The sequence below is a fragment of the Mesoplodon mirus genome (genome assembly GCF_964341445.2).
Source record: "Mesoplodon mirus genome assembly, chromosome: X".
Taxonomy (NCBI): domain Eukaryota; kingdom Metazoa; phylum Chordata; class Mammalia; order Artiodactyla; family Ziphiidae; genus Mesoplodon; species Mesoplodon mirus.
Genome location: NC_138981.1, coordinates 82,365,046 through 82,389,446, shown reverse-complemented (window position 1 = coordinate 82,389,446; position 24,401 = coordinate 82,365,046). Strand labels below are relative to the sequence as shown.

At 35.1% G+C, this 24,401-nt stretch overlaps 1 protein-coding gene across 4 annotated transcripts in view; it reads right to left on the bottom strand.

Moving 5' to 3' along the window:
- The window catches only part of DIAPH2 (diaphanous related formin 2), an 886,034-nt gene that overhangs the window by 583,730 nt on the left and 277,903 nt on the right, over positions 1-24,401 (bottom strand). For all 4 annotated transcript variants that reach the window (XM_082609568.1, XM_082609566.1, XM_082609565.1 and 1 more), the window contains 4 exons: positions 23,059-23,123; positions 19,688-19,792; positions 15,203-15,517; positions 13,513-13,627 (listed from right to left, as the gene is read on the bottom strand). In XM_082609568.1, coding sequence (XP_082465694.1) covers positions 13,513-13,627; positions 15,203-15,517; positions 19,688-19,792; positions 23,059-23,123 — 600 coding nt within the window. The remainder of the gene's footprint in view (positions 1-13,512; positions 13,628-15,202; positions 15,518-19,687; positions 19,793-23,058; positions 23,124-24,401) is intronic.

Genomic DNA, 24,401 nt, shown 5'->3' with positions numbered 1-24,401 from the left:
TGCAAATGCCACTTCAAGATTTGATTCTAAAACAAGGACACTTAGATGCCAAGAATGAATAATATTGTTCAGACACAGAAGCAACTCAGAAATGTGGATAGTCTGGAAATTCTCCCACAGCTAGCGTCTATCACTGAACCAGACTAACTCTCTTCCCTGCTGTCACACCCACCCATTCCGGCTTCCAGATAAACCCCAGACCTGCGTAGGCATGTATCGGGCCAGTGGAAGTGGAATGTGGTTTCTATGATATATACTTCATAAATGAATAAAAGGAACCTAGATTACCGGTTATATGACTGACTGAACCACTTACATAAATGAACTGGAACCTGGCAGTTTGTAGCATAAGTAAGGGCACTGGGTTCAAACTCAACTTTGCTATCTTCTACCCTTGTCACCTTTGGGCAAGTCACTTAATCTTCCTGTGACTCAGTTATTTCATCTATAGAACTGGAGATAAGAACATCACCTCATAGGTTTTCTTTCCTGAGGATTAATAAAATGATTTCATATATATAAAAAGTTCAGAAGAATGTATGGTATGTAACAAACACGTTTTGAATCAACTCTTCTCTGTCACTATATCCATATTCTCCCATTAGATAAACACTGAAGTTCTAGTTCATATGTATGTTCCTGGTTGTCTACTGCTGAGTGGCTAAGAAATACAGAGTACCCTTGGTAACCAGCCAACAGAACACTCACAGACCAAACTGAATCTACCACAGTTCACGAATGAATCCGTTTTACATGTATTTATTGCAATTCTAACCATATCAATCCTGAGGTGTTTGTTGGACCCTTACCAACAATATCACTGTTGCTACAAGAGACAAAAAATGGAGATGGGGGAATTAAGACAATCTACAGAAAGAGAGTCTTACAACTTAAAATAGCACCCCAAACAGGACAAATCCATTGCAATCCTTATGACCATAAAGAAATTCAATAGTAGATACACAGTTTTCTGTAATGTGCACAGTAGAAGAAACTTAAGGTATGAGACAGGACCAATATGGGTTTTCCAAAGGCCAAGAGCACATTTTTCTCTCTGCTAACAAGGGTTTAAAAATTATCTTTGAAAAGTCTTTAAACAAGCCCTAGTAGATCTTGCCAAAGGACAGTAGTTTTCACAGCTTCTTTTGTTTCTTACTCCTAATCCAAAAAAACACAAATAGGCCTGAGCTAAAGATACTGAAATGCAAGAAAAAGACCACTATAAAAACATTTAATTGCCTTTACCTTCCAGTTATACCCCCAACAGTTCCATACATTCATTCTACTTTATTAAAGCAGATAACTGAGAGTTGTCACATACATCTCATAAATACTAAATTATAAAAAGAAAAGATTAGCCATTTGTAGTCACTTGTAATATTCATAAAAATCAGAGCAAACTCTTAAGACTACTACTTTATTAGATCCTAACTAAGGTCTAGTCTAATTTAATAAACTTATTTATTGGTAATAACTCCCAAGCAAATATTATGCAATACATAAACGTCAAGGCACAAATATAATCTGCCCACCAAGGAAACTGATAATGGTATTTTGAAAAAATTATTAAATTTAAGAGAATGATAATAATAGCTGATAACAATAAAGAATTGCCTCGATGTCTGAAGGTATGAAGAAATGTAGACTATCACTGAAACAAAGTGAAAATGATACCATAATATTAAGATAATGATGAAAAGGCTTTGTACAAGTTACTATCTCTCTCAAAAAAAGCTTAGTTAAAATATATTCAGTTATGTCCCTGAAAATAGCAAAATTAAGAATTAATTGGCTTGCCTCTTTTTTCTACAAGATTAATAATATATGGTTATATCCTTATCTGGTAAGGTACTAAATTTAAAAAGCACTTTTGTAAGTCTTCAATATTAAACAATTCAAGAACCCTACAGTATGAAGCTGTTGTCACGCACTGCTACTGCAGAAAGCAAACACTATCAAGTTCATATCTACTATAGAAAAAGCTGTTTAAAATAGTGACAGTTACCTTTGTCATCATATTGTTTAAATTGGTTATAACACCACACCAAGATCATGAGTTCAAGGCTTACTGAGTCAGTTACCTGGTTTGTGCACCATGGGCACAAACTCTACCCCTAACCCACTGTCATCATAAATGAGTATCACTGGTCATGAGAAACATTAGGCAAAAATAGATGAAATGATCAGTTTAAAAACATTCTTACCACTGGAAATCAAAATAGTACCATGCCCTATTAATTATGGTAGTTAGCATCATCTTTTTATACGGATGACAGACATTAGTAAACCAAATAACAAGCAGAAAATAATATGAAAAATCTCACTGCTTTCATAGGTTATATATAAGTGAACCTAACAAACACTATGGCTAATTAGAAGTCATCTCAGGAAAGGATAAAAAGTTTCAAATTTTTAAGGAATTTTAAATTCTAAAGGAATCCCTTAGCTAAACTATATCTCTGTTGGAAATAATTTTAAAAGGGCTAGATGTGTCCCCAAATCCTGCTTCAAATCTATGAAATTAATTTCCTATTATTTCACCTTTATATGTGGTCAGATTATGCCCTAAAATGGATTAAGAAGCTGTGTAATGCCAAATGATAATATTATTTATACAATGAATGTCTATAAAACTATGACACAAGGATTTTAGAACCATATTCTGATCCATCATACAGATATATTAACATTTGATAATACAATAAATTATTAAAATACTTAAATTGTCAGCATTGGGAAAACAAAAGCATGTGAAATAGAATAGAAATGCCAATAATTAACAAGAATGTGATCTGAATGGTACTGAAAGAGCAAATAGTAAGTAAAACCTAGGAGAGGAGTGATAGCGTCTTTATTATTGCTGTTAATGGAACAAAAGGTACCTAATCACACTAGCTTCTCTTTTCAAAGACAACTACAAACATCCTAATAGCATCACATGTCAAAGAGTAGTTACTTTTGCTGCCTTCTATTAAAAGCAATTACATGCTAGGAAACAACACATTGCTCACACATTGCCAGGAGCATGTTATCAGTCTATTCTTATCACGTGAAGCCAGACACAGTCAACTCTCAGTAAGCCATTCGCATGGAGGGAACACTGACAATTCACAAGAGTTATATCTGCCATTTGAATGCATCACACAGTTTGTTTAGGTTCCTATAAAATTAATTTAAATTAAAAATATGATCCTTAAGCCAGTGTCAACACATGACAAAGAGCATGAGGTAATGGTGCTGGGGAGGCAGGGAAACATCAGACTAGTATTAGTACTGGGCCACTGGATAAACTAAAGGCACACCACACATATGTGGAGAGCTTAGCCAAGAGTGGCTAGGAACTTCAATATATTGTCACTCTTTCTAGATTGGTTTTATATTGGGAGCTATGTTTTTCAACACACCATATGTACATTTTGTTTGTTTGTTTGTTTAGTGGGCAAATTGATTCATTCAGTTCTGTCACTTTATGAGTATAATTTTACTGGGTCATATTAATAGAAATACATTAATACTCTACATAAGCTAGGTAGCATTGAGTGCACAAGAATAAAGTACTTAAAAGGGCAAGATCACATAAATAGCCTATCCTTGTCCTATGGGACAGACAAGGGTATACTGAATTGAGGTTTTTGTTAATAGAGCTTTAATTGGCACAATCATACTACAGAGAGATGCAGTGATGTTGAAAAGCACAGGCTGTGGATTCAGTCTTGCTCTAATGAACCCTATCTCCATGACTTTGCCCACAGAGTAAGCAAAGCAAAGTGGTGAAGCACATGGGCTGTGGAATCATCCTGCTTGAGCTTGATTTCTACCTCCACTTTGTTCATCTGTAAAATGGCTACAATCATAGTACCTACAGCATAGGACAGATGAAAAAATTAAATGAAATAATCCACGGAAAACACTTAACAAAGAATCTGGCATATAGTAAGTGCACAACAGATATTAACATTTGTAATTGTTAAAATTGTCAGTTTTGTTGAGTCTGTGATATGTATTTATCTTCATTCTCACAAGGCTCCGATTGATGGTTTTTCTATTTTACTGATCATTATTCTACTTTATTGTTGTTTAGAGACAATAAGAAGCTAAGTAGTTTGCTTAGAATCAAACAACAAATCATGAAATAGACATTCACTTTAGCACACTAAACTTCTGTTTATTTAAGTGGGCCAACCATAAATTTAAAAAAATTATTGACTAAATCAACCACAGGCCACTATGAAAAAAATCTGGCTTTCATTTTTGAAAATTTCAACAAAAATCTGTGGTAGTACACACACACACACACACACACACACACACACACACACACACACACACACACCCCTAAATGAAGTGAATTACTAAATCATAGGAACTTAAATGGCAAAATAACGTTAACAAACTACCACAGCCAGATTCAATTATGTAGATCTCCGGTATTTAATCAGTTATAAGAAGGATTTTCAAAAAACAGGTTCTATTATATATATCACCAAATGAATCATTAAATACACACACACTTCTTACTATGTGCCTAAATTTTGGGTTAGCACCCATACTTTATTTTATTTGCTTGGTACTATGAAACTAAGTACACATAACTGTAATTCTCTTGTGTGTTCATCAAACACACTTATACTTGCCAGAAGCTATACTACATACTGGGAAAAAACAGTAAACAAAATGGAAACACTTCTTCCTGCCTGCAACAAGTTCAGTGTCTGATGGGGAGTCAAATGAATGAAGACAATTATAATATATTATGAATACTGCATTCTGACAGAAGTGTCATATAAACAGAAGCTAAATGAAGAATTGGTGAAGGTTCAGAGAGAAGTTGCAAAGCCTTGTAAGTGTCTCTGTTCCAGGAACAAAAGAGTCCAGCCTGAGGATGTTTTAGGGAGAGTGAAGAGGCAAATGACCTTGAAATGCGTGAGTTTAGGTTCCCTAGGAGACAAGGGGTGGTCAGTGAAATGTTCCAAGCATAGGAGTGCCAGGATAATTTATACTTTAGAAAGACAATTCTGATTAGGTTGTAGAAAACTGATCACAAGGAAAGAGGACGGAAGGCAGAGAGACCAGACTACTTAGGATTCTGTTGAAGTCATCAAGAAGAGAGATGCCATAGCATTTGTACTTACTGAGAAATCAAATTGTATATATCCATATGGTAGGCAGCTTCTGAAATGGTTCCAAATGCTTCCTGCCTCCTGGTATTCATGCCCTTGAGTAAATTTCCTCCCCGTGTGTGAAGCCTGGACCTAGTTAATTGCTTCCAATGATGAAATCAGGCTACAAAAGACTGTGACTTCCCTTTTGCTTCTATTCTCTATTCACTTCTTCTGGGTGTGCACAATTTGATGAAGCAAACTGCCTTTTGTCAGCTGCATTACTGAGAGGCCCATGAGGCAAGGAACTGAGGGCAGCCTCTGGATAAAAGCAAGCAAAGACGAATGGTGGCCCTCAGTCCAACAGTCCTGGAGGAACGGAATGCTGTCAAAAATCATATGGGTGGACAAAAATCACCCTCCACTCAAGCCTTCAGATTAGATCACAACCCTGACAACACCTCACATGCAGCCTTGTGACAGACCTTGAGACAGAGGACTCAGCTGAGCTCTGCCACGATTCCAGAAACTGTGAGAAAATAAATGTGTGTTCATTTAAGTTGCTAAATTTCAGGATAATTCGTTATGTATCAATAGCTATAGGCAACTAACATTATCCACAACAATAAAATAAAAAGTTAAAATTCTTCCAACTTCCACAAAAATGTGAAGCCATTTTCAAGTGTAACTGTATTCCTAGGAACTTGTGTTAAAATGGAACTGATATTTTTAAGTTATAATTTTTAATTTCTTGAGTCATCTCCCGTACAGTATCTGGAGGGCACTAAATAACAAAATTAAGCTCACTCAATCAACACACCTACAAGATGTTAAACGTTGTTTTAAAATAATGATATGCTCATAGAAACAGAGATGAGAATTGTAGTTGCCAGAGGCAGGGGATAGGGGGTAGGGGAATTGGGTGAAGATGGACAAAAGGTACAAATTTCCAGTTATAAAATAAATAAGTTTTGGTGATGTAATGTACAGCATGGTGACTATAGTGAACGATATACTGTATTGTATATTTGAGAGTTGCTAAGAGTGAATCTTAAAAGTTCCCATCAGGGCTTCCCTGGTTGTGCAGTTGTTGAGAGGCCGCCTGCCGATGCAGGGGACACAGTTTCGTGCCCCAGTCAGGGAGGATCCCACATGCCGCGGAGCGGCTGGGCCCATGAGCCATGGCCGCTGAGCCTGCGCGTCCAGAGCCTGTGCTCTGCAACGGGAGAGGCCGCAACAGTGAGAGGCCCGCGTACCGCAAAAAAAAAAAAAAAAAAAAAAAAAAAAGTTCCCATCACAAGGAAAAAAAGTTTCTAACTATGTGAGTTAAGGGATGTTAACTAAACTTATTGTGGTAATAATTTTGCAATCTATACATATATCAAATCATTATGTGGTACACCCTAAACTTACCCAATGTTATATGTCAATTATGTTGCAATAAAACTGGAAAAAATAAAAACATAAGCAAATCAAAAAACAATGATATGAATGAAAATTATAATAATGGTCCCAAAAAACACAGTTTAAAATTAGTGAAAACAAGATAACACCCAGATATTACTGAATAACCTATTAAAAATAAAGAATTAAATTTACTCTTACCCACAAGGACTAATTGGCCAAAGGATTACTTATATATAATGCCTCAGAAAAGCTACAAGATTTGCATATCCCTAAATTAAATATATTTCTCTTAAACAAATTAGAGAAACCTCTTGCCCTTACTTCTTATATCATGTAAAATATATAGTCTGGAACTGGTATAAATGCCATCAATATACAGTTGGACCAAAACACACCCCATTATATTTTATATAGCTGTGTGAAAAAATTCCATGGGATTTCAATGTAAATAATTTCTATTTGTCAAAATAAAACTAATTTAGCTAGAACAATAATTCTAAATGAGAATGATTATCTGTGTGAATTGTAAATGCTATCAACTGAACACCTGTTATTGTGCCTAATCCATACAATGTATATAAGCAAAAATTACTGAAATGGGGAGAGACAGTCTCACTAACTCATAGCTAAAAAGTGTCATATTAAAATAACACAAGGTGTCTATAATGTTATAAAGCTAACCTCAAAGGAGCCCCATGAAAAACTGATTTCATTACTTTATGTACCCCATGTATATTAATATATCCTTACCAAATGTCTAATGACATGAAGACCACATTCCTTCATTCATTATTAGAAGAGACAGACCTTAAGTCATAGCAATGCTTTACAACTGATAGATTCCATTCAAAAAATGCCTTAAAAATTTTAGTCATAGAAAAAAAATAACCTTATTCCCTTCCAAATATACAACTTCCTAGCTTTGGTTTAAGTTCTAAAGAACTATCTTCAGTGCCAGAATAATAGGATTACACATTTCACAAGATAATATATGTGAAACTATAGCTTTAAAAAGGGATCAGTTGGGGCTTCCCTGGTGGCGCAGTGGTTGAGAGTCCGCCTGCCGATGCAGGGGACACGGGTTTGTGCCCCGGTCCGGGAATATCCCATATGCCGCGGAGCGGCTGGGCCCGTGAGCCATGGCCGCTGAGCCTGCGCGTCCGGAGCCTGTGCTCCGCAACGGGAGAGGCCACGACAGTGAGAGGCCCGCCTACCACAGAAAAAAAAAAAAAAGGGGGATCAGTTAACTATGCAACAAAACACACAAATTACTAAGGGCATAAAAGCCACTGTTACAACATGGGGAAGTGATTAAGAACAAACCTGGGTTCAAACCTCAGCTTTGCCACTTACTAGCTATGTAAACAAGACATAATTCTTAATTCCCATAGCCTCAGTTTCCTCATCTATAAAACAATAATATAGGTTATCTAGGGCTGGTGTGAGGACTAAATGAGATATGAATTTAAAATGCTTATCACATCTCTTGGGACATAGTAAATGCTTAATATATGTGATATTACTGCTATTATTGTCATTATTATGATTGCTATTATTATTATTGTTATTAGTAGTGATGGTGTAGGTAGTAGTACAGTCACCATACCATCACCAATATGTAAAGAAAGAGCTATTTTGAAGCCTACTCATTCAGAAGGCTAAAGATACACTGCCTCAATTTCTCTTTACAATTAGTGACTCTTATAATTAAGTAATGGCATGGACCTCTGGCTCATGAATTCTTTGTTTCCTCTTCCACAAGCCAACTGGAAATGAAAACATGAGTCATCATTAAGTTAAAACACTTAAAATGTTCATAATGAAAAAATCTTTGATAAGGTGATAATATATATATTCAAAGAATTTAGATATAATAAGAATGATTAAATTATATATGGTTTTTAGCTGGCTGCCTGAAAAAATTAAAGCCTTCTCGGTTTGTTCCCTTACATATTAACGCTTACACTAAGAAGCATGTATATTATGTCATTAAGATGACAAATTATTTGTTAAGACACCAGGTCTCTCAGGACACCTTAGCACCATTTATAAGGAGTGTGTGCTGAGACTGACATCTCATTATTTTGAAGTCAATTCCAAGACTTCCTATATTATAAAGACAGAGATAAATTAGATTTTAACACTTTTTTGGTTTTTCTTTCATTGATTTGCTAAATATATAAGACTGTGTTAAGCAACCAAACAAGGGTGGGTATCTTCAAAAGCAACCAGCTGATTTTAAGACTAAGAAACATAATTTAAAATATGATCCTAGAGGAAAAGTGCTTTTACATAAATGTATCTTCAGACTCAGTTCCACCATAATTTTGAAGCTAGCCCAATATTTCAAGCATTGCAAAATGATCTTTATATGCATTTGAAATATTTATAACACCTCAATTTTCTGTTATTAAAGCTAAATTACACTACAGAAATATATTATTGAAGAAGCTAAAGTTTATTAGCCTTCTATGTTTATTTCTTAAATTTCCTCCAAGCAACATTAAAACCAAAGAAATTGCTTACAATTTCCACACACACTATCTTTGTTCTTCCTGAAGCCTTTAGAGAACCCTAGAAATTCTAATTAGAATTAGCAGTTATAACCTACATATTTTATTATTTATTTCAAGTTTAGTTAATATTAACCATCATTACTTTAATTCTTATATAATATCACTATTATCTATAATTACCATAGATTTTTAAGGAAAATGACATTATTATTATAGCCTTGTTGTTCATATGTCCCCAAATATCATCAATTTGAATAATAAAACTAGAACACATATGCAAATTCCAACAGTTACATGTATGATATACAGTCCAAAGTATCGGGTGTGTTTGGGTTTTCCATAAGATCTTACGGACAACAAACTTTTTGGCCAACCCAATACTAAGTCTTTTCCAACTGCCTCTAATATATACACTTTTTGTCATTAATCCAGAGAGCATTTTGAGATCTAGTTTGTCATACAGCATCATTATGGCTTGTAAGAAGACCCTAAATATTATAAGCATGAGGACACAGGATTTGGGAACTAGAAGAAACTACAGAGATTAAGAACTCCTACTGATCAGGATATCATCACATCTTGTCTAGACTACTGGTATTGATTCACAATCAATGGTCCATCATCTATCTGTGAATTCCCATTACCTATCTGTCCTCCAAAGACCCGCTCAATGGCTAATCATCAAATTATTGGGCCCCTAAGCTTAAAGAACAAAACCCCATTTCCTCAGTGTGAAATTCACCTCACCACCTTCACTCCAAGTCCCAACCCAACAGGCTGTGCTTTCAACACAGCATGCACTTCACCCTCTCCATATTTTGCTAATGGTGTTTTCTGCCTAGAATGTCTTCTTTCCTTCTCCCCCTATTGAAATTTTGCTTAAATTTCAAGGCCCAGAACAAATTATACCGCCTCTGGGATCTCCATTTGCCCTAGTCAAAATTAACTGTTTCTCTTTTGTGCTCCTTTGGCTTCTTAAAACTATCTAGGCTAACATTTAATAAAAATTGACTAAGTGGAGTATACCTCTTTCTTTCTCCCTGACTAGATGAGTTCCCTGGTTCAAAGGCAAGACCTTATTCATTTATATCCCTCCTATTTAGTATAAGACCTTGCACATAGTAGGTACCCAACAAATACAAATTAAATGAAATGAGAGATCCATTCTCTCCTAAGATGGAAACATTTTGGATTATAATAGGAAATTTAGAATAATTTTCTCTACAACTCTAGGAATAAGTGATTCAAATAGAAAGTATAATTTGATGGTACTTTCCTATATTAAACATTTACACACTTAAATATTATAGGTATCAGAACTAGCCTATTTTAAAACTTCTTTCTATTTAGCAATCTGAAGCAACTATAAACTCCTAAGTGAAACATTTTCTTGAAACACAGACCAGTAATGCTTCACAATGCATTTAGGGAGAAGAGAGACATAAGCTTTCCAAACCCCTTGCAGAAGGAGGAAATTCTCAGAGGTTTTGGAACACTGGGTCTAAGAGCTTTGGAAATAGGTCTTAGAAACAACGAGTATGTTGCTCCTTCCAGAACACAGCAGCGTGAGTGGCAAACAGCAGCAGAATAGGGAAAAAAGTGGTGCCCTGAAGCTAGGAAAGCCAGGGCAGTGTGGTTTGAGTTGCCTGGAGCCAGAGCCTCCAGCTGATTTATTACTGATCCTGCCACCTATTGACCAAATTATGAATCAAGGCACTGCAAGTGACAAGGAACTTCAGCTGTTAGAGTTAAGATCAATCAATACTTATCAAAACAAATGGAAGTTTGTATCATTCAAATTTGTTTTGGCTATGTTATGGAATATGCTATGATGCTTAACTGTTCCTTTAAATGTCCCTTCAGAAATAAATCTTAGTAAAAGTAATGGTACTGAAAGGTGCTCCTGACCTAATTTGGACTCAAATATTCAAAATTAGGAAAGTAGAAGAGGTAGTAGTATCACATAGAAAATTCAGAGAATCAGAGTTAAGAGGAATGGAAATGCAGAATTCTCAGTAGTGAGTACGTGAGAGCCTTTACATGACTTTGGTTTTACTTTGCTTTGATTATGTTTCAGCAGCCAGAGTAAGAATGGCTTCTACTCTAACTGACTAGCTTTTCCAAGTGCTGCTCAGAAGAGCATGGAAGTCTCTTGCTGAATTAACAGTTGTAAGAAGTGTCAATAGCTAAAACAAAACACACACAAACACACACACAGCATCATGTTAAATGAAAGGGAAAGGGGGATTGATATTTATTGAGTGCCTGCTATATCAAGCACCATGCTGGGTGCTTTAAATATATAACCTTATTTAATTCTCACACTTCTAGTTAAACATTAGTCTTTCTCATTTTACAGATGAGAAAATTCAGTCGCAGAGGTTACTAGTATCACAGCTGAAATACAAGAATGTATGACTCCATTTCCTCTGGGCTTTTCCCACTATACCACACTACCTTGAGAAACTCTAATAGATTTTATAATAACCTCCATGTTTCAAACTCCACTTTCTTCATTTGTAAAATAGAGTTTGGCTTAATCACTTCTAAGGTCCAGACAGACTCTGAAATTTTATGAAACCTATAATTCTTATGGGACTCAATACAAATACATCAATAAGTAAAAGAACAAACGCTCAACACGAAATGTGCAAATAACTAGAGGAAGCTGTTCACAGAAAAAGAGGTTAAAATTGCCTTTGAATAGAAGGAAAGCTACTCAACTTCACTCCTAATTTAAGGAGTAAAAATTATAACATGGATGATTTACCATTTCACCTCTGAGATAGGCAACATTTGTAGGGAAACAGATACTCATATGTATTTTAGATGTAACACTATAAGTGGACACAAACTCTTTGGAAGGAAATTTGGTAATATCTATCAAAATTATAAATGCAGACAGCATTTTATCCAGGAATTTCACTTCTAAAATTTATCCTACAGATAGATCCTATGTGCACAAACATATATGTAGATACACGTTTGCCACAGCATTGCTTGAAATAGCAAAAGGCTGGAAATAATCTAAATATCCATCAATAGGAGACAGGGTAAATAAATTCAGATAGGCCCATACCACAGAATACCATGCAATATGTGAAAAGAACAAAGTAGATAAACATAAACTACTATGGAATAATATCCAAGTATATAAAGTGAAAACAGAAAGAAGTAAAAAACAAAAAATGATATATACACATATGCTTCTAGAGGCATAGACTATTTCTAGGAGGCAATGTGGGAAATCAGTAAGAGTGGTTTCTCTTGGGAAGAAGCTGTAAGTCTGCGATTGAAGGGATATGCTTACCACACATCTTTTTATTATTATTATTATTATTAATACCTTGATGTGTAAGCATGTTTTACTTTTTCAATTTAAAAAAAGTGATTATAATAAATAGTAATCTCTGGAGTCCTTGAAGAATCCTTTAAATGTGAAGTCTAGTAGAGCAAATAAGGGAAGCAAAAGACTTGAATGGCAGGAATTTTCTTAAATGTCAAAATTCTTCAGAATACTCTAATCACCCCAGATTTCTGTATGTGTGTGCGCTTCAATCTACAAGGAACAACAAATACAGTACAAGTACCTCCAGTGTTCAAGATAAGCTAGAAGAGCTGAAAAGGAATAATTTTCACCTCTCTCTCTCTCCCTCTCTCTCTCTCTGAATCTTCCAAAATTCACATTCTCACATTCTAAGGCATGTTGTGACAAATCAGACAAATGAATGGTAAAGGAGCTAATTCCAAGGGCATGGCCATGTGGAATATATCAATTTCTTAGTTGTAAAGACTCACTCAGGCTGAAAAAACTCCTATGCTTAAGTAAGCTATCAATTCTGTGATAATTAGTAAAATAGTAATGTTAAAATAAAATACCAAAATTTCACAAACCACAATGATTAATTATGAGATTGAGAAGTTATCTATATAGTACCAAAATTATGTGTGAAATTCATAAGTGGTTAAGAATCTAATCATAAAGAAGGCACTCAATTATCAAATCAGTAAAATACACTTATTAGGTACCAGATTTTGATATTATTCCAGACAATCTGCTTATAGAAAAAAACTTATCAAATTTCCAAAAAAAACAAAATGGATTAGTACAAATGTAAGACTACATAAGCACGATGGCACCAAACTTATTCCAATTACATTATTTTCTCTTACATTGTGAATCAACAGATTCATCCCCTCTGCTTCTCAGTAAAAATGACAACTTTACAATAGAGGAGTATAAGTTACATATTAAACAATAAAAATAAAACCCATATTTTCAGATGAATAATAACATTTATGCAAAATAAATTTAATAGGAAAAAAGCTATCCTTCTTTCGTTGTTAGGTAAAATACAGTTAATATGTCAATCTAATTATGTTTGACTCTGCCCAAAAAATTATACATGTACATATTACTAGAAATTTTTAGCAAAGCACTGAATTCAATATATCAGAACAAGAACTCTATATTAAAAAATAAAATATACCTTTTATCTGGGTAGCGAAATTCAGTGCCAATTTTGCAAAGAGATCTGGATTTTCAAACTTCTCTTCCTTAACTTTCAACCAGAAACAGTTCTCAGACAATTCTTTGGGTTCAATCTGAAACAAAAATAACAAAGGTAAGGTTCTAAATTATTACTTCATATTTAATTTTTCAAAGAATTCACTTTCACCAAGGTTGAATGATATCACCTTTATTCATCTACCTACTAAATCAATTTTAGGATCTATCAAAACAACACTTTTTAAGTAAACATTCAGTGGGAAAGTCACAGACTTCTACTAGTGTACAGAAAAACACACAACAGCAACAGGCCATGTAGCAAATTACATTTTAAAAAATCTTCTACTGGAAGGAATCTTAAAAATAATTTAGTAAATCCCTCCCCCCAACTTATATACCTTCTTCTTGCTCCTGGATTTTTAACAATGGGGAAACTGAGATTCAGAAAAGTAAATTTCCCATGGTTGCAGAAAATAACCATAATAGCTGACACTTACATACCTCCTAAAATGTGTCAGGTACTCCTTTAAGTGATTTCACACATTAATTCATCTCATCTAATCCTCACAATAATCCTTTGAAGTAGGACCTGTTATTATCTCCATGTTAAAGATGAGGAAACTGAGCTCCAGGAAGACTGAGGGGCTGCCCAAGCTAGTAAATAGTGAAGATGGCTTTCAAACCCAGGAAGTGTAGCTCCACAGAACTGTGCTCTCAGCCACTACACTGAAACCCAATATTAGAACTGTGCATTTTCCAGTACATATCATGATGCTTTGTGATATGTAAGTGCCATTACACTATATGCTTAATTGCTAAATTAACATATCATTACATTTACACACACAGATAACTGGGCCAGCAGCTTCTGGGTCCTATAGTTTGGTCCATCATGCCTAACAAAAAATAACTACATTCCAAAAACATTTATACCTCATTTATTCTTACGAGCAAAGCATAAGTTTATGCTTAATTTTAAAAATGATTTAACCATTATTCTGGTCAAACCAATTTAATATGTATATACTGTCAGATATCACTGTAACTATGTTCTTGGAATAGACATTTCCCCAAATGGTGGCCTGGTTAATTGTATTTTCATTAGATTCGTTCCCAGCGAATGCGGACTGTGTCAATCTTGATAATAAGCTTTTTATAAGACATGTTATTTGATAATAATAAAGCAAAATAACATTCAAAAGAAAAATCTTTCACACATCATATAAAAAAACAGTTTATGTCTCTACTGAATACTGCCAGTGATTCCACACTATCTGAAAGTTTAAAACTAAAAAAAAAACTAATAATTTTCTAAGAAAAACATAACTAAAAAGGCCCATTAATACAAAGATTATATTTAAGAAATGTTATAGCAATTCAAGTTAACATTGGTAAAAGAATCAAAATTATTTTTCATATACTATTCTCTAAAACCACTTTCACTTTGATTTTCCTTTTGTCTTCTATGTTAATTTCAAGTTGTCTGTGGAGTTTCCAATTCTCCAGCTATGAAAGATGAATATAAGACGGTGAACTCACAAGCGAAAGCAAAAGAATCAGTGGTCATGTTCTCAATTATTATATCATACTTATAAGTAGCAATACATCATTCACACATTAATGAGCAACTATGACTAGGCAAAGCCATAAAGCTATAGTCATAGTATTACCTTTGACCAATTGATCCTCTTCATGGACACCTCAGGTTTATATATTTTTTTATGCTTCATTCCATATGGCAGATCAACTGTTCCCGGAGGAGGAGGAGGAACTCCTCCAAGGGGAGGTGGTGGAGGAGGTCCCCCAAACAAAGGCAGTGGTGATGCTATTCCATGTACCCCGGGTAAAGGAGGTGGAGGAGGAGGGGGACCTCCTCCGGGTAGAGGTGGTGCTGGCGGAGGTGGGGGCGGGGGTGGCCCAGCACCTGGCAATGGAGGTGGTAGAGGAGGGCCTGGAATTCCTGATGAACCTGAGAGTCCATGTCCCTGAAATATAAAATAACCCAATGCTTACAGTAAAGTATAGTATCAAAGAAAACTTATCAGTAGACATTTGTGGTTGGGTTGTTTAAGATTTATTTAATTTAGCAACATCTAAGGGCTTAAGAATACATGAAAAAGACTTGCATAGATTTTTGGTAAGCATTCTAAACCCTGGATAATGACTAACTCTGCTAATATACTAACGCTAGGAAAGTTGGCATGCTCAAAGATTTTGTGAAACACTCCTCCAAAATAATGAAACTTACCTTTCATTATAAATATATGCAAAGAAGAAGTACTGTATATGGCTTGGGCCTGTTAAGACTAGTTGGTATGAATACGGGATGATTAATACAAAATAACTGATTTAATTCCCTTGGAGACGATTAGCTTTACACGAAGAGTCTGTCTCATAGCACCAGTAACTTAGCTATCTTCTAATACCAAGAATTAATGCTAAGTAACATCCATTGCATAATAATACAGGTTTATCAATGGTTTTACATCTATTATTTCTTTTCATCCTTATTATAACCCTATAATGTAGGTTGGGTATTTTTATCTCACCGCTTATAGATGAGGAAACTGTAACTGCAAAGAGGTTCAATGACTAACCAAAGGTCACACAGTCTGAAATATGATTAAGATTTACATGTGATTCTTCTCATATCTAAGGCAGTCCTCTTTCCACTACAACAGACTAGCTCCTAATGAATGGGTGTCAGTTGCCTTGAGTGGAATTAATTACAGCTTGCAGTATGAGCAGATTATAACTTATTTCTCCCATCAGAAAGAAACTTCAAGCTCATTCTCTAATAATGATGGATGACAGCTGACGGAGATCACTGCATTCCATATTGCCCACTTTTTGATTATTAATCTGGACCTGTTTCTTTAAACCATTACTGATGACAACGGTTTACTTTCCGAAATGAAAATGAATATAAAAGTGAGTTTGTTAATTATAAACATTCCTAAGAAAGTCCTACAAATGAACACGCATCTTCTGTAATTGAGATATGACATTACACTAACTGAATGAAAAGTTTAAAACTATTAACATGTCTTGGTATAGTGTTATTTTAATTTGGGGAGAAACTCTTCTAATCTTTACTAATACGAATTTCCTCCACAGACTACTTAATTGAACTAAACAAACTTAGTATTATCTTTACATAATAAATAAGTGGAAGCCTATTTTTGAAACAATCAACTTAAAGGATTGACCCATTTACAAGAATGTTAAAAATTAACAATCACAGGTAAACAGCATCACAGAAATGTTTCTCCTAATATTCAGTGCACACTGTCCACAAATATTTTATTCACACATATGAATGTTTATGTGTGTATATACATATATACAACTAAAGTGTTTATACACTTAAATGACAATCCTCTCCTGGAATGCAATCCCCTCCTGAGATTAGGAAGAAGGATAGGAATAAAATATGCAAATTCTTTCTATTTTATTTTTAATGCAGCAAAACTATAGAAAACAGTCTGATTTTTCCAATCTTGATTGAAATAGCAAAGAAATTCTGAGGAAAATTAAAATAATTTTTCTGAAAAGTTCAGTAAATTAGTAATTTACCCTATAAATTTTGTATATAAATGGATTTGTTTAATAATTTGAAAGGTAAAATGTATATCCCATAATTTGTATTAATTGACAGCAAAATGAAAGTAATGCTTGTTTATAAACATAAAATTTTGCCTCTATGAGATCATGTTTATGATATAAAACTTGTGTAACCACAAAAATGCTATTACTTTAAAATATGACTTTTTACTCAAGTTAATTAGATATTTTACAAATTGAATAAAAGTCTCAAATGCCACCAGCCTTAAAATCAAATCATATCAGCCCTTTTCTTCCCTCCTATGAACTATTAGGAATGGAACAATTAAATGAGACCACAATAGAGTATTGAGAATTGAATACGGCAAATGGACCATTTACTATTTGACACAATTTGGGGTGCACTAGAAAGTACTGTGTGACTCTGCACTTTTCCAGATCCGTTGATAATAAATAAGCAACTACACAATTAAATGGTAAGGCCTTGTGCTAGGTGCAGTAGGGACTTTAATAAGAGTAAGCACAGGAAGTAAAGACATTGTCCTCAAAGTGTTTATGCTGCAGGGGAAGGGATAAAGCAGGCACACCACCAAATATGATAGGAGTGGTCTACAAAAGTGATATAAAAGTTCAAAGAAATTCCCAGAGTTTTGGGTGACGCTTTCCAAAGGATGTTATACTGAGCTGATCCTTAAAGGAGATGTTTCACTGGCACAGAGGAGCAAGGGAGGGCATTTCTGAGAGAGAATAATTTAAGTCAGCATTTCTCAACTAAGTTCCATGAACAAACTCTTCTGCAGGAGATATTAATAGGTGGTCTGAGATAAAGGGTTCTGTGGCTAAATGAGTTTGAGAAAGCTATAGGAAAAATAGTTCGACAGGTTTCTTTAATGTAGGCCATCTCAGACCCTTTAGTATGCTAATGAGAATGATGAATCTCTAAGAGGAGAATTTCAAGCGTACCAAATTTATTGGACTATGGAATGCTTTCCTCATGAAAAACCTATTAGCATCTCTGTAACTAATGTCTGGGAAATGCTGGCCAAAGGAAAAGTGTGGAGACAGTAAATTCTACATGTGAAGGGAGGAGGAAAGGTGACTTAGCTGCAACAGAGGCTGGAGTTAGGGGAGCAGAGACGAGGCTGCAAAGGGGAGATAAGGGAGCCCTGGATAGAAGGCCTTCAAATTCCCGGGAAGGAGATTTTTTTCTTTAATCCTGAATGCAACAGGCAACCATTGAACATATTAAAGCCTGGAGTGACAATAATCAGGGCAGTGTTTTAAGAAGATTAATTTGAAACTGACATAAAGCATGAATCTGAAGAGGAAGAGACTATAGGCATGGCGGAAAGTTTGGAAACTATTGTAATATTCCAGGCAGGATGGAATGAGAGAGTGGCCCTGGGGGGTTCAGGGTTTTGATGCAAAGCGTAAAAAAGAGAAAGAACTGACATAAAACAGTGACCAATTTAATAATCTGTCAGGAGGCAGGGCGGGGAAAAGGCCAGGACAACTCAGCTTCACAATAAAAAAAAAATTGGTGGTAAAATTTAAACAAATAAGAATGGAGACCAAGCTGGTTTGAGGACAGAGAAGTGACCACAAATAATGGGTTTGATTTCAACATGCAGCAGGACCTGCCCACGCAGAGATCTAATCAAGAGCTGGAAATAGACGACAAATCCAGGGGACTTGACACCTACTAAAAGGTGATATTTGAATTTATGATATTGGATGGGATATTAGTGCAAGGACATACAGAGGAAAAAGAGCAGAGGACAGAACACTGGGGAATGTCATCATTTGGAGGATGAAAACAAAGAGAAACTGAGTTCTGAGACATGTAGAAAACGAAGTCAGATGACACAAAAAGGAGAGATTGAGTGAAAAGAAATTACCAAATATTACAGATAAGTGAAAGAGGCTAAGGGTAGGAAAAGGCCACTGCATTGGGTAATGTGGAGTTCACTGTTGACTTCTGAAGTCACTTTTCAGTGGATTGACAGAAACAGACCTAGTCAATCAACAAACACCCTACTGGGCATCTATGAGGCTAAGAACTAATCTTATGTTTCTTTATATTCATTTAAAAAATATGTTGTGTTGAGAGTATGTAATCAGCTCTAAAATTTAGACACCATAATTAAGATTTTAAGTGTATATGGGGGGTTTTCATCATAGGGAATGTTGGTGGAAATATAAAGTTTATAGATTTTGAAATTATGGTAGTCGAGATTTAAAGAGATCTCAAAAAGCTTTAATGAGCATTTCCACATTCCTTTTGAAAGAAAATACTATGCATCCAATTTTTCAAATCATCATGAAAATTTCATCTCAAGAAAGAGTTTTGCTTGTGTAATATATTCCTTTAAAAAATAGTCAGGGCAGTTTATGCAATGAATGCCATATTTTTATCCAAACATTAAAATGATTTATTGTCCTGGAAAATCAAATCTGTAGTTATTTCAAGTAAAATGGGAAACTACCAGAAAGTCTGCTTCTGGTCACCTTTTTCCCTTCATCTAACAAGACAGTTTTCTACCTTCGAACTCAATGTGACATGACACAAAGTCTGTATCTTGTTTCATTACCTGGGTTCGAAGTTGTTGGATTTCTGTTTCAAGCTCTTTGATTTTTTCTTCTCTTTTTTGAAGCTCAGCTTGAGCTTCCTGTCGAGCTGTGAATTCTTCATCGAACTGCAATGATCACCACCATAAATGTACACTTAATAATACAGTTTTGAGAAAGCTTTAAACAACAATATGTATTAAATAAGTGGAGTGTCTTTTGCTACTTAAATTTCCCAGGCCACTCAGAAAATCAGAGCTCTTGATTATTTTATGGCAATTGAGCACCTCCATGGGGATGGGGTGGTAGTAAAGAAGAACTATGTCCCCAGCCCAAGGTAAAAAAACCCATTTTCACTTCTGAAAAAAAACATACTAAACAAAATTTTAAAAGGGTGGAGTAAGAAGGCTCTCTTCATATATAATGGACATTTTTGTGTTTTGTTATTGAAAGTTAGGTTTTAGAATTAATCATTTTTTTAATGTTTCATCCCATACTTTTAAGTTTATTTAATTAGAAAATGAAACCTAAAAATTAGGAATCAAGCAGTTCAACTCTTTAAAACTATATTTAATCTTGATAAGAGACTGTACTTTTAGAACGCTCAAACGGATGTACATTAATACAAATCAGACTATTTTTATTATAATCTTAATTGTCTAGCATTCAAAAAGTGATGCTCCACAAAATCTGACAGTAGAATGATATATGCTCTAATGGCATTCTCATTCAGATGTTTAACCAAAACACTTGTATAAAATGTCATAAGAGGGAAGATGAGAGGTTAAATTACAGCGTGCTAAGCCAAAGAGACCATCAGAATGGTGACTATCCATTTACTGCATCCTGCCCAGCACTTACCTCAGCCAGGTGAATACTGCTCATGTCCAGCTATAGAACATTTCCCCTTTATTGTCACTGTCACTTCAAGTTATTTTAGAAGTCTATACATTATTCCAAAAATGTTATTTATGTTTTTAAAAGTGATATATCTTACTGCCAAAAACTGCCTTTAGAGTTTGTGGAAGAAGGAAAAAGTGTGTTTACTGTTAATAAATATTCCTCCTCATAGTAGACTTGACCTTTGGAAATTATAAAATGCCATTCAGATCCAGTCTGAAGAAAGAGTGGGTGAGCAAAGTGGATAATAGTGTTTGAGTCAAACCTGCAATACTACTTAATTAATTATTTTATTCATCTTTACTTGAGTCCTGGGAAAATGTCCCACAGAGGTTGGTCCAAATCGTTTCTAATCTCTTTACATTTCAAACTTACCCTGATCCTTCAGTATCAGCAAATGACCTTGTTTCCCAGGTCACTGAGAAGATGGAGCTTTTTGGACTTCACTAGTATCCATGTTAAGATTGATCTGATTCTGGGACTTCCCTGGTGGCACAGTGGTTAAGACCCCATGCTCCCAATGCAGGGGGCCTGGGTTCGATCCCTGGTCAGGTAACTAGATCCCACACACATGTCGCAACTAGGAGTTTGCATGCCACAACTAAGGAGCCCATGAGCCGCAATTAAGGAGCCTGCCTGCCGCAACAAAGAAGCCCCCCTGCCACAACTAAGGAGCCCACCTACAGCAACTAAGATCCAGAGCAACCAAATAAATAGATAAATATTTAAAAAAATTTTGATCTGATTCTATACTCCCAGCCTCCTTGCCAGTGTTATCTTCTCCTGTGTGCTTCTCAAGCATGCTGTCCACACAAGCACACAATTTTGCTCTACAAATGGTTTATTGGTACACTTGCGGAGAGGCACACAAGGCTTCTGCTTGTAATTTAAAATGATCTTAATCTGTAAACCTACAGAGAAGCCTGAGATATGTGAGCTGGAAAACTTCTTACAAGTCCACTAACCTTATTCTCTCCTTTTAAGGATGAAAAAATTAAGATCCAAGGAGAGCAAATGGCTTAAAGTCACAGCTAACTAGCAGAAACACTGAGACCAGATCTTACAACTACCGCTTCTCATTCTAGCTGTCCCCCTTCATTTTTCTTTTCTTTTCTTTCTTTCTTTTTTTTTTTTTACTACTTTATACTGCCTCTTAAAATCACCCAGAATAAGAGAAGGTACGCAGATAACCACTGGGAGACCATACATGTTTTCATTCTAAATGTTGGTGAGGAGAATAAAGCATCAAACACTGAAATTTCTTTTTTATTATTTCAGGACTCCTTTTCCAATAATAGATGCTTACAGAAATTTTTACCAGATAGATCATCACAATTTTGCTCCAGCCTTGTGGTATCTAATTACAGTGCCAGAGAAAAAGAGATCCTAAGATTTCCAAAGGGAATTTTAAATGTGCTACTTAAAACAAGAACATTAGAAATATAAAGGTCTACTAATCGAAAAATATACAGTTTCTTTCACCAATAAAAATGACGGCTTCACACAAACATTTTATGCTCAAGCTCTTAAAATCTATTCTAGTAACTGAAAGAGTGAAAACATTTCTTCAGATGCCCTGAAGTAACTTCAGTAATACTCTATAATTTCTAGAGTGATAGCAAAAGTGATTATTTAATCTCCAAGGTAAGTCATAACTTTGAAGAGACAGCAATATGTAAGCACTTTATCTTGCTGTCAAAAGACTCAAAACTGTAGAGCTTTTAGACTTGGGCTTCAATCCTTCTCCTTCCACCAACAGGAGAGAAATACTATACTAATGCTTTATAGGGTCTAAAACCAAACAATGCAACTTTCCGTAGAAGTTCATAAAATTGTAGCTATGCTTTCATGAAATAAGGAAAAGACCATCTGAGATCTAAATAAAATTCAGATATTCATAAAGTTGGCATTTACATGAGGCATTACACAAAGAAAGGGGAACCTCAAATTCCACTAAGACTACATACATGGAGTAGCAGCATCACTTTAAAAATGGTAATTACAAAATTCAAAGAAGATAAGTCTAAGCAGAGAGAGACAAAGAGAAAGAAAATATTGCATCATTCTGTTTCTATCAATAGCACTGATTTAAAGAACATAACAGATAAGACTAGCTAAACATCTCCACAGTTCTCCAAGGAGCTAACTACTGTTAAGTGACAGCTGCAGGAAAGCAATGGGGGAATGTGTTTTGGTTGACCATTTCAAACTATATGCTTCCAGCAATCTAATTTTATTTCATTTATCAGTTTAGTAGAATATGGTTAGTGTTATTCTTCCATAATGGATTAAAGGTGATGAGCAGGGAACAGTAGCAACCTTATCCTACTGGGAAAGAAATCAATATTCTGTGGTGGTGTCTGAATCCAGAAACATAAAGAACTATATAACTGAAACAACATTTATAAGGCCTCACATAAGGAAACAAGGTAGAATATGTATTGTGATTACATTTTACATTTCATAATTATGGCTAATATTTGATAAGTCTTACCTTCTTTGAAAATTCTGCTGCTTTTTGTTCACTTTCTTCAACTTTTGCCTTGTTCACACAAGAATCTATTAAGATTGATGAAAAATGATTAGAAATTATTGCATTGGATCACTAGGCAAATAATGGCTACCAGCCTATAATTCTACTATGTAAACTATCATTTTTATGTCAATTGCTGTTAGATGGAAATTGACCTATACTGCACATAAAATATAAACTACCAGGTTTCTTTTGTATACTAACTGAATTCAATGATAGTATTGTTGAGGCACAAAACCTAGCATCCAAGAATATATTTGACTCAATCATCATCATTTTAAAGGTATTCCATTATTTGCCAACTTTAACAATTATAGAACTCTTTAAAAATTTTTTGTAGTTTATTATGGGTGGAGAAGTGCCAAAGAATCTATGCTATGCTTAAGATTATTAAAGATCAGGAACTTCCCTGGTGGTCCAGTGGTAAAGATTCCACCTTACAAAGCAGGGGACTCGGGTCCAATCCCTTGTCAGGGAACTAAGATCCCACATGCTGCAGGGCAACTAAGCCTGTGCACCACAACTACTGAGCTCCTGCGCCTCACCTAGAGCCCGCGTGCTGCAAACGACAGAGCCCACATGCTCTGGAACCCATGCGCCACAACTAAAGAGCCAACGCGCCCTGGAGTCTACACACCACAACGAGAGAAAAGAAAACCTGCACGCCACAACTCAAGAGAAGCCCATGCGATGCAACGAAGAGCCCGCACCACAACGAAGAGCCTGTGCCATAATGAAAGATCCCGCACACCTCAACGAAGATCCCGCATGCCACAACAAAGACCCGATGGAGCCAAAAATTTTTAAAAATAAAATATTTTTTTAAAAAAATCAACAAGCTCATCTTAAAATATCATATTAAAAAAAGATTATTAAGGCTCAAAATGGCCTTAAAATAAGGCTACAGGGGAGGATACAATAACATTCATTAATTCAGGCTTCCTGAAGGAAGATTTCACTTGAACAACTTCTGAACAGGGGCAGAATATAGTATTACGTAAATAAGAAAACAAACATCAAACTTCTCAGGTCTAATCAAACACTCCAAAATATAAATAAGTGAAGAACCTCTTTTGGGAAATATTCTCAATACTGTATACACAGTTTATTCTGTATACCTATACTTAGCCATCCTATACCTATTTATTTACCTAAAAGAAATGAAAGTATATGTCTATACCCAGAATTGTATGTGAATGCTCATAGCAGCTTTATTTATAATAGCTAAAACTAAGAAATAATCCAAATGTCCATCAACAAGTAAATGTATAAACAGATTGTGCTATATCGATATACCGTGAAAG